This window comes from Mastacembelus armatus, chromosome 10 (assembly GCF_900324485.2).
Source record: "Mastacembelus armatus chromosome 10, fMasArm1.2, whole genome shotgun sequence".
Taxonomy (NCBI): domain Eukaryota; kingdom Metazoa; phylum Chordata; class Actinopteri; order Synbranchiformes; family Mastacembelidae; genus Mastacembelus; species Mastacembelus armatus.
This window is the reverse complement of record NC_046642.1, coordinates 19832358-19846119: the sequence shown is the minus strand read 5'-3', so window position 1 is coordinate 19846119 and position 13762 is coordinate 19832358. Positions and strand designations below refer to the sequence as shown.

The window sequence follows — 13762 nt, the reverse complement described above, 5'->3', positions numbered from 1 at the left end:
AAGAAAGAAAATCATAGTACAGGCTTTACACATAGTGTTGGGATTTTTTTTTTTTTTTTTTTTTAAAAAAGGAAGTCAAGTTTGACATCATCCCTGCTTAAGACTTGTGCACAGGCTGAAACATCACAGGACTGAATATCCTGTGCAAAAAATGCAACCACAGCAGAAACAGCATAATGTCATGGTGCCACTTAGCTTCTGCTGCATGTTCCAGCAGTCAGTTCATTTGGTGTAAATGATAACACGAATGGTTCGCTCTTACTGGGGATAGAAAACTATCACCAACTTCTATAATAAACATTTTCATAAATAAAACCAGAAAAAAATCTTTTCTATAATTTGCTTATTTACAAAAAACATCCTCTCATTAACACAGGAAACAGAAGAACCTTTAGTGTTGAAAGACCACAGGCAATCATACAAGCCAAACTGAATGGAGAGGGGGGGAAAAAAAAAAAAAAAAAACACTTCACAGCAAATAAAAATATTCTGAATATCTGCAGAAAAGGTAACTTCAGTATAACAGTAAGGAAATCTCCATAGCTGTACCCCAGAAGTAGTTCATCTTCCTTTCACAAAGAAAAGTAAGTTTTTGTTTTACCATTTAAAACCTGTTTCCACATTCATCTCAGCCAAACTTATGTATGACATTTGACAAAGTAAATATATACATATTTACAAACAAAGCATGAAAACAATAAGTTAAATCTTTTCTTACAAAATCCGAAGGCTGTGTACATACAAAGGCCTGTGGACAGAAGTTTTCCAGCACAATAACAGGAAAATGTACACAATCTATTTTTTGTCCAGTGCTCAATGTCTCTCTCCAGTTAGGAAAACTGGACAGATTTGTAGGAAAGCCACTTACAAACACAATATCACCCACGAAGCCAAGCACCACCAAGGACCTTTTACTAACAGCTGGTGCTCACAGTGTTTTCAGTCATTCCCAATGTCAGTAGGTTTACCTCAAACAGAAAAACTGATCCATGGCTTTTGTTTCCTCAACTCAAAACACACCTAGACCCTCCAAAATGAAGCCATAACAAACAGCCATTCAGAAACAAACAAGGGAAATTTCGCTTAGAACTAAATCTAGGCAATGGTGAGGATGAGAATCTGAGGGAACCAGTTCCTTGGTGAGAGGGGCTGTATCTGCACCCATCTGTTTTAGTGTCTCTTGCCTTTCCATCTTCATTTTGGGGACAAATCCTGGAGGGAAGTGAAAGGGGAGTTGCTAGATGAAGAGGGTGACACGCCTTCCATTTTGCCTGGGGAGTCTGTGGAGGAGCCGATGCTGCTCAGGCTGCCATCTAGCAAGTCTGGAGAATGACTGGAACAAAAAGGTCTTGTTCAATAAAACTGCACACTGTCATAATGAGAGATGTCACCTCAGAGTTTACTTCTGGATCTCATTTTACTTACAAAACTTCATTATAGTTGCAAGAAAAAGTAATGGCACTGTTTGCAATCTCAAATGTTTGTCATCGGATGTGATGCAACCTTCACCAAAGTCAACCATATGCAATATTTCTAAGAAGTTTTACTGTTTGGCCCAAACGAGTCACATAATTTTAGTGATTCAGATCTTCGTGACCTCAAGTCCTATTTTACCACTTGTGCAAATGCAAATATATATATATCTTGGTGTAGTGTCTCAAATTAGATAAGTTAATTGTTGTTAAATCTTGCTTTTATCACTTACGTCGTCTTGCAAAGGTCAAATCCACTTTGTGCGTAAAGAATTTTGAAAAAGTTATCAATGTACTCATTACTTCTTGCTTGGATTACTGCAATTCTCTCTACTATGGTAACTTTTAAAAAAAAAAAAAAAAAAAAAAAATGCACCATTCTGAATGGCAGCAAGTCTGAGTAGCTCCTGTGTTTTTTTTTTTTTTAAGCTTTTGTATGTTTTATTTATTATTTTTCTTACAATGTGCACTGGCTCAAGTAGAGTAGTGTACAGTAGAGAGGAACTTTTGGCCCTGTCAAAGATTGGAGACAGTAACTCACCCAATCCTGACTATGCTAAGGAGAGTTTCGTGGATGTAGAGCTGGGGCTAAGCTAAAGGCTAAGAGGAACAACAGAGAGAGATACAAGCCTTTTCTGCCCTCCATGCTCAGGGGGAATGTTAACTCTCTGCATAACAAGTGTGACAAGCTGGAGGCGCTTGTGAGGAGCCAGAGGCTGTACAGGGAGTGCAGTTAGATATGTCTTTCTCAGTCCTGGCTGAACGACAACATACCAGACTCGTGTGGATATACCTGGCTTCACAGCTGTACGAGCAAACAGAGACCCAACTTATCCTACTTTTCAATCAGAAATGAGTTAACCCCCGAAATGTGACTGTGAAAGAGAGGGTCTGCTGTCCGGACACTGACCTGGTCTCAGTTGGTTTCCGCCCATACTATGCCAAGGGAGTTTACATACAGTGGTGTGAAATAGTGTTGGCCCCCTTCCTGATTTCTTTTTTTTTTTTTTGCATGTTTGTCACACTTTAATGTTTCAGATCATCCAACAAATTTAAATATTAGTCAAAGATAACACAAGTAAACACATTATACAGTTTTTAAATGAAGGTTTTTATTATTAAGGGAAAACAAAATCCAAAACTACATTGCCCTGTGTGGAAAAAATGTTTGCCTGCCCCCCCGTTAAAACATAACTTAACTGTGGTTTATCGCACCTGAGTTCAATTCCTCTAGCCACACCCAGGCCTGATTATTGCCACACCTGTTCGCAATCAAGAAATCACTTAAATAGGACCTGCCTGACAAAGTGAAGTAGACCAAAAGATCCTCAAAAGCTAGACATCATGCCGAGATCCAAAGAAATTCAAAAACAAATGAGAAAGTAATTGAGATCTATCAGTCTGGAAAAGGTTATAAAGCCATTTCTATAGCTTTGGGACTGGGATCATACCAACAGTAAAATATGGTGGTGGTAGTGTGATGGTCTGGGGCTGTTTTGCTGCTTCAGGACCTGGAAGACTTGCTATGATAAATGAATTCCATGAATTCTACTGTCTACCAAAAAATCCTGAAGGAGAATGTCTGGCTATTTGTTCATGACCTCAAGCTGAAGCAAACTTGGGTTCTGCAGCAGGACAATGATCCAAAACACACCAGCAAGTCCACCTCTGAATGGCTGAAGAAAAACAAAATGAAGACTTTGGAGAGGCCTAGTCAAAGTCCTGACCTGAATCTGACTGAGATGCTGTGACATGATCTTGAAAAAGCTGGCTCATGCTCTAAAACCCTCCAATGTGGCTGAATTACAACAATTCTGCAAAGATGAGTGGGCCTAAATTCCTCCACAGTGCTGTAACAGACTCATTGCAAGTTATCGCAAACGCTTGACTGCAGTTGTTGCTGCTAAGGGTGGCCCAACCAGTTATTAGGTTTAGGAAAACACTTTTTCACACAGGGCCATGTAGTTTGGGGTTTTGTTTTCCCTTAATAAAAAAAACCTTCATTTAAAAACTGCATGATGTGTTTACTTGTGTTATCTTTGACTAATATTTAAATTTGTATGATGATCTGAAACAAAGTGTGACAAACATGCAAAAAAATAAGAAATCAGGAAGGGGGCCAACACTTTTTCACACCACCGTACATAGTCGCCATTGTTGTTTACATTCCACCGAAGGCGCGCCTGCAACAGCGTGTGACATCATGTATGATGCCGTTGCTAGGATACAATTACAGGGGATTTCAATCACGTCTCTCTGTCCTTCTGTCTGGCTGACTTTGTACAGTACGTGGACTGTCCAATACTTGTCACATCTTCAGATTCCTGCATGACTTGACCAATGATTCTGGCATTTTTGCTGAGTCACAAAAACTTACCAAGAACTGAGATCTGAAAGGTTCGAGACATCTGAGGACAACATGGTGGTGGTGCCCTGGAAGAGTCTCTTAGGCTGACTCTCTATCTCCATCTCACCTGCAAAATAAAATGAGTATGAATTACACTGGCAGTTAATTCAGACAGCCAATGCCAATCTCCAATAGTTACATTTAAGAATTATACCACCAATTACAATCTTTACCATTATGTAACAACCATTCAACCACAGACCTGTAAAAAGGTTCTCACCATGTTTAAAGTTATAAGAAAGTCCACAGGACATTAAAAGTCCAGTGAGATTCATGAGGTACATGGATACAGAAATCTGGATTTTAATTTTCAATGGACAAACACTGCAACATCAAATGGATAAACTTCATTGAGATTATACAGTGAATATTTCTAAATATATAATATGTTTAACATGCAGTCTGCCTGCAATGCTTCGAATTTTCATCGTATCAAAAATTCAAAAGGGTGAGGTAAAAATTAAATCCAATACAAGAATTGTTACGCACGCATTTACAACGTCAAGTACCTCACCTTTACGTTTTATTGGCCCAAGTATGCTGGCCCTGATGCAGTTGATTGGGCTTTGACTCCGTCGGCTGCAGAACACAGAAAACCGACACACTGTCAAACCAATACATTTTGAAAAACAGCCATAATCATTGGCCATGTGCTACACTTGCTACAAATGCACCTGTACTAAATCTACCATCCTCAGATTTGTCATACAGACAGTTATTATAGTTTATTCAGACTTAGGTCTTTAACCACAATTTCTAAGAGTGAAGCACATAGAAACTGTCTTATTTTCTGCCAGACTCTCATAAAGAAACCCATTTACACCACCAGACAGAAATTATAGTCATATTACTGCAGTTTCACAGCAAAGAGAACTGTTAATCAAACAGACATTTATTTAGAATAAGGGTAAAATAACTGGTGGATTATAGGCAGTTAGTGCTCCAAGACTTTGCACTTACCTGAAACGTCGCGTTGGACTGGGTATTGGGCTCGGTGTGAGGCCATTGCTGCTCACAAGGATTTGTAGTGAAGGAGAGAAACACTGCTGCTTGCACAGAAGTGAAACAAAACACAGCCATCAGCTTTAACGGATCAAAATGTATAAAAATGCACATTATTAATATTGACTACTGCAGTATCAAATTGAAGTGAAAATGGAGAGCTGAAAAATACTTGATAGTTGCTGTTTACACCCTTTGTGCGCCAACATACAAACTTTTCTTCTTTAACTTCTAAAGCAGTAGCAAACAAAGAAACTAATTTAACCAAAAAAAAAAAAAAAAAAACCCCTCAAAAACAAAAATCCTCTCATGTTGCTTCCTGCAGTCTACCACACAGATTTGCATTCAGTCCTCTAACCACAGGTAATTGGAAAAATCTAGGTCACCATAATCCACGAAAATGCATGATTATGTTTAACTGGTTGTTCAGAAAATGATCAAGTTACATGCAGATCCGTACCTTTTTTCCAATCCCTCTAGTTGGGGATGGCGCAGGTGACACAGGCACAAAGTCGATGCGCTTCGGAGACGAAGATGCTGACTTCTCCAAATCATTGTCACTCTAAGAATAACAACAAATATTTATCATGTCTCACTGTACGTCTGTAATCTATATGCTGAGGCTGTAAACAAAATCAAAAATGTTTGAGTATTATACTACCACTTCAGTCTGACCTTGAGAGACTGCTGGCCCTGTTAACTCCAAATGTTAATCTAGCATGTTTGTACTTGCCCACTCTACAGTAAAAGAGAGGCCACCAATGGCCCAGGTACAAAACATGCAGTGGCAAGGTGTAGCACAGTTGACTTCCAAAAGCCAAAGCAATCAAACATATTAGCAACAGTGGTGAGAGTTAGAGACTACTTTTTTTTTTTTTTACCAGACTAAGGCTTTCTTCCCAGGACTGGCTCATCTGCATGGCAGCTTGAACTTCCCTGTGTATACAAAATTAGAAAAATAGTAAGTTGATGTATTTTAGCATGCACTTATAGCAAAAGTAATAAGTCTAGCAAATTTCTTCAGCACTGCTTTCAATAACACACAGCTTACCGCTCATGAGCAGTTTCTCTGTTCATGACATCTATACCCTCTTCCTGCAAGAGCACAAAGCAGGTTTAGTGCTTTTCAACAGCTTTTTGGAATAACACAGGTGGTTCAAACTGATTTTCAGCATACCATATAACCATCACTATTTCATATCACTGTAGCAAGGTCTGATTCAGACTTCAAGATCTAACCCACATCCCATCTCAAAAGCTAAAACTGAACTGTGCTACACTTCACTAATGGAAATGTAAGTTCAGCAAGTAGATGAGAACTTAACCAGTTCTACTGTTGGAGTCTGATACTACCAATTGATCAACTCTGTAAGAACTATGGCCCTGTGAACTCCAAAAAAAGTGTTACTCTAGCATGTTTCCAAACACCAATACTCCCTATGGCTTGAGAGGGAGACAGTGGTCTGACATGCTGTTCTTTAACATGAAACATTTCTCCCAACACAACAGCAGCACCTTCTCTTACTTGTTTTATCTGATGAAGCCTGGTGCTGGGGACACGAATAGGTGATGAAGGAACCTGTGAAGAAGGATGTGAGTGAACAGCCCAGTATTCAATACCGACCAAGTCAGACACAAGTAACCTGAGTAAATGTGAATTAATGAGTGTTTTCTACCATGTTGGGCCTGTTGACAACTGTAGTGCTATTTCTCCGGCTACGCAGAACCTCTCTCTGGAACACTTGGGAGTTATCACTGCAAGGACAATTTCAAAGACCATCCATATGTCATGTGTCTTCCACAAATGAGGCTAAGGTACTGCATATACTTCAGCGTGAACGAAAACGTACAGATATATTCTATTAAAAAGGTGTTAGCAGTAAATTATTTTAACTATGTCATTTTGTTGAACCTTAAGCCATTTATCATGGGTGCACTGTTGGATCTTCTCAAGTGCCCGTCGTTTTGAACTAACGAAGATGAAATTTCCAGATCCAGCTCCATCTTTTCTTGGGGCAAGACTCCGGAGTTGTTCATTTTGCTAGCTATTACTGCCTGTCACCAGTCCACGAACCTTTAACTCTCCAACAGCTCAGTGATGTTACATGTTTGCTCTCCGAAACTTTGCTAACTTCACGTGTTTTGGAGAGTCATCGTTAATCGGGCCACCGAGCTGAGAAACAAACTAGCCAACGCAATATAGATAGCCCTCAGCGATTTGCAAGGCCCTGTCGCCTGTGTGACTGTGCGCTGAAGCAACTTAACGCAGGCTATTTACCGTAACAACCTTATCTGTGCACCTTTACATATGGCGACTACACGGTCACCGACAGTCGCTCTGTGTTAACCTTACGACCAGTCACAACTCTCCTGCTGGATGGTTAGCATGTCATGGCTACATACCGCACAATGCCCGGTAACCGGTGAGTCCGCTCGACTACTCCTGCATGTTAGCGCCCTACATTAGCTCACGTTAGCCAAACTAGTCAGCTAGTTGAGTACAAAATGAATGTTCACGCTATATTTAACGTAGGTGACGGTAAGGTTAACGATGCTGCTACGTGGTTCTCGCAATCCTACCCTGTAGCTAACGCAGGTAGCTAATGTAAGCCAAACTATTGCTAGCTAGTAATGAATCCAGCTACCTAGCCTGATAAGCTAACGAGCTAAGTTAGCATTACAATGCCGTGTCCAGGGAGCGAGGCCGGGTCACCATTGCACCAAATGTTCCTGACCATCAGCCTGACCGCTACTACGGCTCGCAGAAGTACACTAAACTGTGTTTGTTGTAAATATAACAGGCTCCACTGTCTAGTTCATCGTTTCTGCAGGCGCCGCCAAAAATGAACAGGATCCCAGATGATCACACAGCTGCTAGCTGCTAGTTTCACGCCCCTTTTAACGTTAGCAGACCTGTCCAATGAAACCGCTCCACTCGCCGGCGTGCTCAAGAGCAATGTGGCGAATTGGGTCCTGGGAAAACTAGACCTGTACTGTCCGTGGTAAAACGCCCTGTGTTTATCAAGCTTTGGCCAGCAAATGTTTGTTTTCATTCATAATACAAATGAGTACAATCGTTAAATAGACATTTAAAATGACAAATCCTCAAATGACTTTTCAAAATTTGCTAATCACCCAGAATAAAAATCAGTAAATGTAAAATATATGAAAATACAGGAAACAAGACCAGCATGGTCAAAAGAATAAAGCAATCATTTGTTCAAAGAAAAATGGCCATCAGCAGGTATTCAGTTGGAGTATTAAGCTAGATTGTATAACCTTTTCCTGGCTGTTAATGATGGTAGACATGTATTCTTAGTCCAACTACTGACCTGGTGTACAAATAAGAGCCTTGGTCTTCAAAGTCAAGTCATTGGAAGGGTGTGAGCATTTAATGCCAGTGGTTTACAGCACTAGTATTTTATATTGTGGACATTATTAAAAAGTAGTTCATTTATGTCTGATTCAATGCCAAGGGGATACTGATGAAGTGCAACATATAACTCAATAGCATTAGCCTTCAGTTGAAATATCAATTGAACATTTACTCACCTGTAAACAGCAGCCTACATATTTTCCAGCATAAAAAGATTTGTCTTTTAGGTTACTCAAAGAAACTGGATGAATGTGTGTTTTGTTTAAATATTTCATTAACAGTCAGAAAAAAAGAGGATATTTCATCTTCAGCATACCCATGCATTTTATTAGGGACAGCAGCCCATATTTGTGTTACTTTTTTATGAAGTGTATCTTAAGACAATCTTATCACACAACACAGTGACATGGAAAAGTGCTTTGTCCCAAAATATACATAGATGTCAAGAAAATGTAACATCCTTTTTAAGAGAGCCAATATTTATAGTTTCAGGTAAAGGTAGGATGACAATCAAAGCAACATATTATAAAATAAGAGGCTGCCAAATGTGAGAAACATTATGGTAGAACAATTGGGATTTTGTACTTCAAGTTAGCAGCACTGCTTTAAATAAATTACTCCATTGCTTAAAAAAATAATTACTAATGTGGGGGGATAGAAGCATTGTACTAACTTTCAGGCAAAGCTGGCCTCCATGTTGTTCAACAGAGATGAGGTTCTATCTAAATTTATCTAAGATGAATCTATGTGAGGTGGCTAAAACAGGAAACGTGACTGTCAGGATTATCACTATCTGAGTGTATCCTCAGGGACCCTGAGCAGAGTATTTTTACGACACATATGAAATAATAGAATATAAAATGAACTGCAAAATGAAAAGCCATAACCATACATTTACAGGGGCTAAAAAGTGATCTTCATGCCTTGTACTTCTCCTTCCCTGTTTCACTAATGACGCAGATATGCTGAAACAGAAAAGGATCAATGAGTATTGCAGCATACTGTTGGTTTATACTATTTGTTTAGAGGGATTTGGCCTGATCAGACTTAACATTAACTAATAAGTTACTTCATGTTTCATTTTCTATTTCAAATGCTTACATTTAGATCTCTGAAGTACTCGTTGTAGTCCAGCGCGTATCCCACCACAAATCTGTCAGGGACTTCAAATCCTACAACTGAAAGGAAACAGGTGAATCAGTCACTTTAGCATCTTTATAGTGGTAAAACTAATAATATTGGCATGAAGTCATGCAAAGCATTCATTAAAAAGCACAAATTGTATATGCTGCTACCTATAAAATTTAAGGGTTAGTTAAAACATTAATATAAACTCACAGTCCGGTCGGTAGCCAACACTTCTTGGCGTTCTTTTCACCAACAAACTGATGACAGAGACCAAGGTGATTATCAAAATAGATGATAGCCGTATGAAGAACTGATAAGAGCCACTTCAAACTGTTATTATTGGAATAATGAGAAAATATGATTCCTTTTGAATCACGATAGTGTATACAATACAGATAGAAGATTACCTTGCTACTTTAACCATTTTGGGATTGTACTGTTTGAGGAGTTGCAATAATGTCTTCATTGTCTTTCCTGTGTCGATAATATCCTTGAAACAGCATGACAAACCCTTATTAGTGATACTGATATTGAAACTTTCCTTCTTTGTTACAGAAGAAAAATCTCAGCACTTACCTCAACAATCAAGACATTCTGTGTGAAAGAAAAGCACATTACCATTATTTTAGTGAAAAACACTGGACATGTTATTTTAACATGCAGCTGGACTCAATAGGAATATGACATGAGTAATACTGAGTTTTTTGCATCGCTTTGGCTGTGGCACAGGAAAATATCATTGGAAGAGTGACAAGATCTTATCACAGTGTCAAAGATTGAAAGTTTTAGTTATAATCATGCTGCCCTTCATGCTTCTTACCTTTCCTGTCAATGTAGAGAGATCATCCCCACCGATTACTTTGATTTCACCTGTGGACTGGTCATTCTGTGAAGACAAAAATGAATTAGACTTCACATTATATGCTGTAAAAGCAAAGAAAGTTTATCAGACAACAGGTTGTTTTGTGGCTATTTAAACCAGGTACACAGACTGAAAGCACTTCAGCCCTTATAAAGCACCTACAGAGCAGATGTTTGACTTTAAATCCTCCATTCATTACATCCATGGCTACTAACTTTGAGACATCACTTTTCAAGTATGAAACCACTGGTGTGGCTTGCATTGCTCAATAATGTTGCTAGTGGTCAAATAATGCAAAAAGCACCTTAAAGCATTCCAATCTGGAGATATTTTAAACAAAATAGCTAGAATAACAGAATGTGACTGCTATGAGCTTAAAAAAGGAGTATTAGTACAGCACATCTGAAATAGTACTGAAAAGACAAAACTGATAGATTACACAGTAGCTCTTGAGGCGAATGAAGTCAACTGTCATTGGGATAGAGCGATCACTGTTCCTGTTAAGTGCTTTAATGTAGTCCAGCAAGTCTGCAAAGAACTTGTAGCCCCCCTTGAGCACACAGAGAGCCACGATGTGGTGCCCCCCCATTTCCTTCATAATCTCTCTGGCCAGTCTTTCTGTCCTGGGGTCATGTGGAAAGGATAAAGAGAGAGAATAGTCATCTCAATCTTCAGTTACTGTCAGCAGTAGTTTCCATTTGTGCTCAGTCTCGTTCAGCAGGCAGAGCTGCAATTTCTAAAGCATATTAACCCCAGACATTCAGTTAAAAGAAATGTCACAAGAAACCCAAAACATTATTTGTATCAATCATTAAATCCCAAATCTGCAAATGTAAACAGAAAAACAGTCCATCAGGACCATTGTAGGTCTCTACCAATCATTAAGACAACCCTAACTGCTGCAATCCACAAAAATGTGCTAACTCACCTGTCCATGATGAGTCCATGTGGGATGTAGACCCTCTCCAGGTCAGCTGCATAGTGCTTTGGTATGCAGAAAAGGTCCAGGTCATACCCCTGTTCATCATCACTGATCTGAAATAGATGAGGACACAGTTAAACAAATCTCAGGGTCATTTAGATTTGGACATGTGACATTCATCTGACACAGGGCAGTGCAGGGGCAGGGAACGATGTCAATGTTGGTCTACTTTTCAATCGATACCCTTTGACAGTGATTATATAAAAATAATAAAATGATGGCAATTGAGATGTCCTTCCAGAAAACCAATACTTAATTCTATAAATGTGAATTGCCTATATTTTAACCAAATTTCCTGCTGTAGCTCAAACTTCATATCACATGAACTCAGTCAAAATAACTGGTATTATATTATGGCTAGAAAGGCTGGTGCAGAACCTAAAGGTGCTGTGTGAATTATCTGAGTGACCATAAGCAGACTCACAGTATTTACCCTGGTGCAGAATTTGGAGTTTGCCAACACAATCTCATACTTTACTAAACTCTGGGTTGCCTACTGCTCATCCTCTAACCACATTTTGTTGTAGAATAAAGCCTGTCACATTATGCCTGCTGAAACAGAAAAAAAATGCATCCATCTGTTTGGGCTACACCCTTTCAGTTACAAAGAATGAGGACTGACACTGAGCAGATGTCTTTGTGATCACATGATTTGAAGGACTATTTTACACCATCACTCATGGGTTTGTTACCAGTAGAAACAGAGCTACAAAGGAAAACATGACAAATAACCCAGTGAGCTGGTCTGAGGTCAATGGGAGGGCAACCTTGATGTCTGTGCTACCAAAGTCCATGTTTGACAACTGCACCGTTCAGCTGACTTCATTTGAAATGTTCATTTAGCATTATCTGTGCCTGCAAGTGGGTCCACCAGTCTGATAGGACTTGATGGCAATAAAACATTAGCAAGGCCAAAAAAAAAAGACCATTGGTTATTTACTTGCACAGGACACTGTAGTCTAGCCATCTTATCTGTATTGTGAATTACCATGTGCATAGATCCCACAAAACCTTGTGCTTTTACAGCCACTGCGCACAACCAGACAGCTCTTACAATACAGTTCACACCTGCTCTGAAGCTTAGAGATACCAAATCTGTGTGTTGTTCCCGTTTCAGGGACAGACTTCCCCTTTAAAGCAAATTCAAATTTTGCCTGTACACTCATCTTGCTCTATTTAAAATGATACTGTGTCCGCAGACATGACGTTTTGAGTGGATTTAAAATGCTAAGTCAATGAGTCACAGTTAACGCTAAGTATAGAAACTAAAACAATGTCTCCTATTATTATTATTATTTGTAACCAATGCTACAAGAAGGACGCGCTCAGACACGCCCCTTGTTGGTAGCATGTTTATTGCTGTGTCTGCTGCCAGACATAAATGTGTCTATGCAGATACGTCTCTAGCGTCACGTACGTCAAGCGTGGAGAGCGCGTGTCTGTCTCCATAGGCGCAGGCCACGCGACCCTGACAATACACTGCGGTATTTATGCCAAAGTGTGTTACCAAGGGGAGTGCACAGACAGGTATTTTACCTGTTAATATCAAAGAGCTTAACCAAGCGTAAAACACCCACCTTCTGTCTCTTCTTTCACTCTGGTTGCTGAGGGGGACTTACCACAACGCAGGGGCTGGATGTCGCCATGTCCGCGTCGGTCCCTGCCTGTCAGCGTTATGGAGTCCACCGAAGTCTTTAGTTAGACGAGACCAACGTCTGTTCTCGGGTTGTTTTAAGAACTCTTCACCCTTGTGACAGCAGCACACACATGGAGGCGGCTAACTCCCTCGACACAACCGCTATGTAGTTTTGTCTTTTTCCGGGATGCGGCTCTGCTGTATCTTTGAGGGCCAGGGAAGATGACGTGAGACCGCGACCGGCCAATCAAACGAGCAGGAGCGAGTTGGCCTCGCCCCGCTGACATGGGTAGGGTGGGGGGCCGTGAGGGGTGCTGCCGACTTTGACCACTGTGTAGAGCTAATGTGGAGGCTGTTCTTTTAAGGTGATTTTCTCTCAGAAGCACAGCCGACTGCATCACCAAAACACTGCACTCGTTTGACGAAGTGTTCACTTATGATATGATACCTGCTTTGACAACAGTGGGGGCCTGCGGATACAAACACTAAAGGATACAGAACCTTCTTTCTCTCAGAGTTCATGTGGCTAATGCAAAAAATAAATAAATAAACGCCTCAAAAATGTCACAAAGTCAAAAGCCAGAAGAAGCTGAATTTGAAAAATAGTGATAAAATAATTTATTCAAAAGTAGTAAACGAAGTGAAAAAGCAAAGACAAAATAGTTTCGTACTTTGGAGCGAAACGATCACGTGATTCAAAACGTTACCGCTGGAACCGTCAATGAGGTCTTTGTCATTAGAAACATCATAAGGAAAAAAAACACGACTCCATCCATTATCTATACCCACTTATTCCTACTTAGTGTCACAGGGATCTGCTGGAGCCTATTGCAGCTCTCTTTGGGTGAAAAGCAGGGGTACACTCTGGACAGAATGAAGTAAATTTCCTGGTTTACC

At 39.9% G+C, this 13762-nt stretch overlaps 2 protein-coding genes and 1 non-coding gene across 3 annotated transcripts; all 3 read right to left on the bottom strand.

The window, feature by feature from the left end:
* Positions 1-34: 34 nt before the first annotated feature.
* pabir2 (PABIR family member 2) lies at positions 35-7836 on the bottom strand. The gene is made up of 10 exons (XM_026330847.2): positions 6794-7836; positions 6558-6636; positions 6407-6460; positions 5933-5976; positions 5763-5817; positions 5342-5443; positions 4840-4925; positions 4394-4458; positions 3850-3946; positions 35-1333 (listed from the first exon to the last, which is right to left on the bottom strand). The coding sequence occupies exons 1-10, from the start codon at positions 6916-6918 to the stop codon at positions 1195-1197; spliced, it is 846 nt and encodes a 281-aa protein (XP_026186632.1). The 5' UTR covers positions 6919-7836; the 3' UTR covers positions 35-1194.
* Positions 5521-5666, bottom strand: LOC113144997 (small nucleolar RNA U109). The gene has a single exon (XR_003297202.1). It is a non-coding gene; the product is annotated as a small nucleolar RNA U109 (small nucleolar RNA).
* Positions 7837-8556: 720 nt separating the features above from the next.
* On the bottom strand, positions 8557-12887 carry hprt1 (hypoxanthine phosphoribosyltransferase 1). Its single transcript, XM_026330980.2, has 9 exons — positions 12849-12887; positions 11176-11282; positions 10687-10870; positions 10206-10271; positions 9962-9979; positions 9793-9875; positions 9596-9642; positions 9359-9435; positions 8557-9222 (listed from the first exon to the last, which is right to left on the bottom strand). The coding sequence occupies exons 1-9, from the start codon at positions 12873-12875 to the stop codon at positions 9175-9177; spliced, it is 657 nt and encodes a 218-aa protein (XP_026186765.1). The 5' UTR covers positions 12876-12887; the 3' UTR covers positions 8557-9174.
* Between the last annotated feature and the right edge of the window lie 875 nt (positions 12888-13762).

Coding starts and splice junctions, on each gene's coding strand:
- pabir2 (XM_026330847.2), bottom strand. CDS start 6,918: ATGAACAACTCCGGAGTCTTGCCCCAAGAAAAGATGGAGCTGGATCTG. Junction 6,461..6,557: donor TTGTCAACAGGCCCAACATG/GTAGAAAACACT, acceptor CCTTCTTCACAG/GTTCCTTCATCACCTATTCG. Junction 5,818..5,932: donor AGAGAAACTGCTCATGAGCG/GTAAGCTGTGTG, acceptor TTGTATACACAG/GGAAGTTCAAGCTGCCATGC.
- hprt1 (XM_026330980.2), bottom strand. CDS start 12,875: ATGGCGACATCCAGCCCCTGCGTTGTG. Junction 11,283..12,848: donor CATCCAGCCCCTGCGTTGTG/GTAAGTCCCCCT, acceptor CATCTATTTCAG/ATCAGTGATGATGAACAGGG. Junction 10,272..10,686: donor TTCGCCTCAAGAGCTACTGT/GTAATCTATCAG, acceptor TTGTCTTCACAG/AATGACCAGTCCACAGGTGA.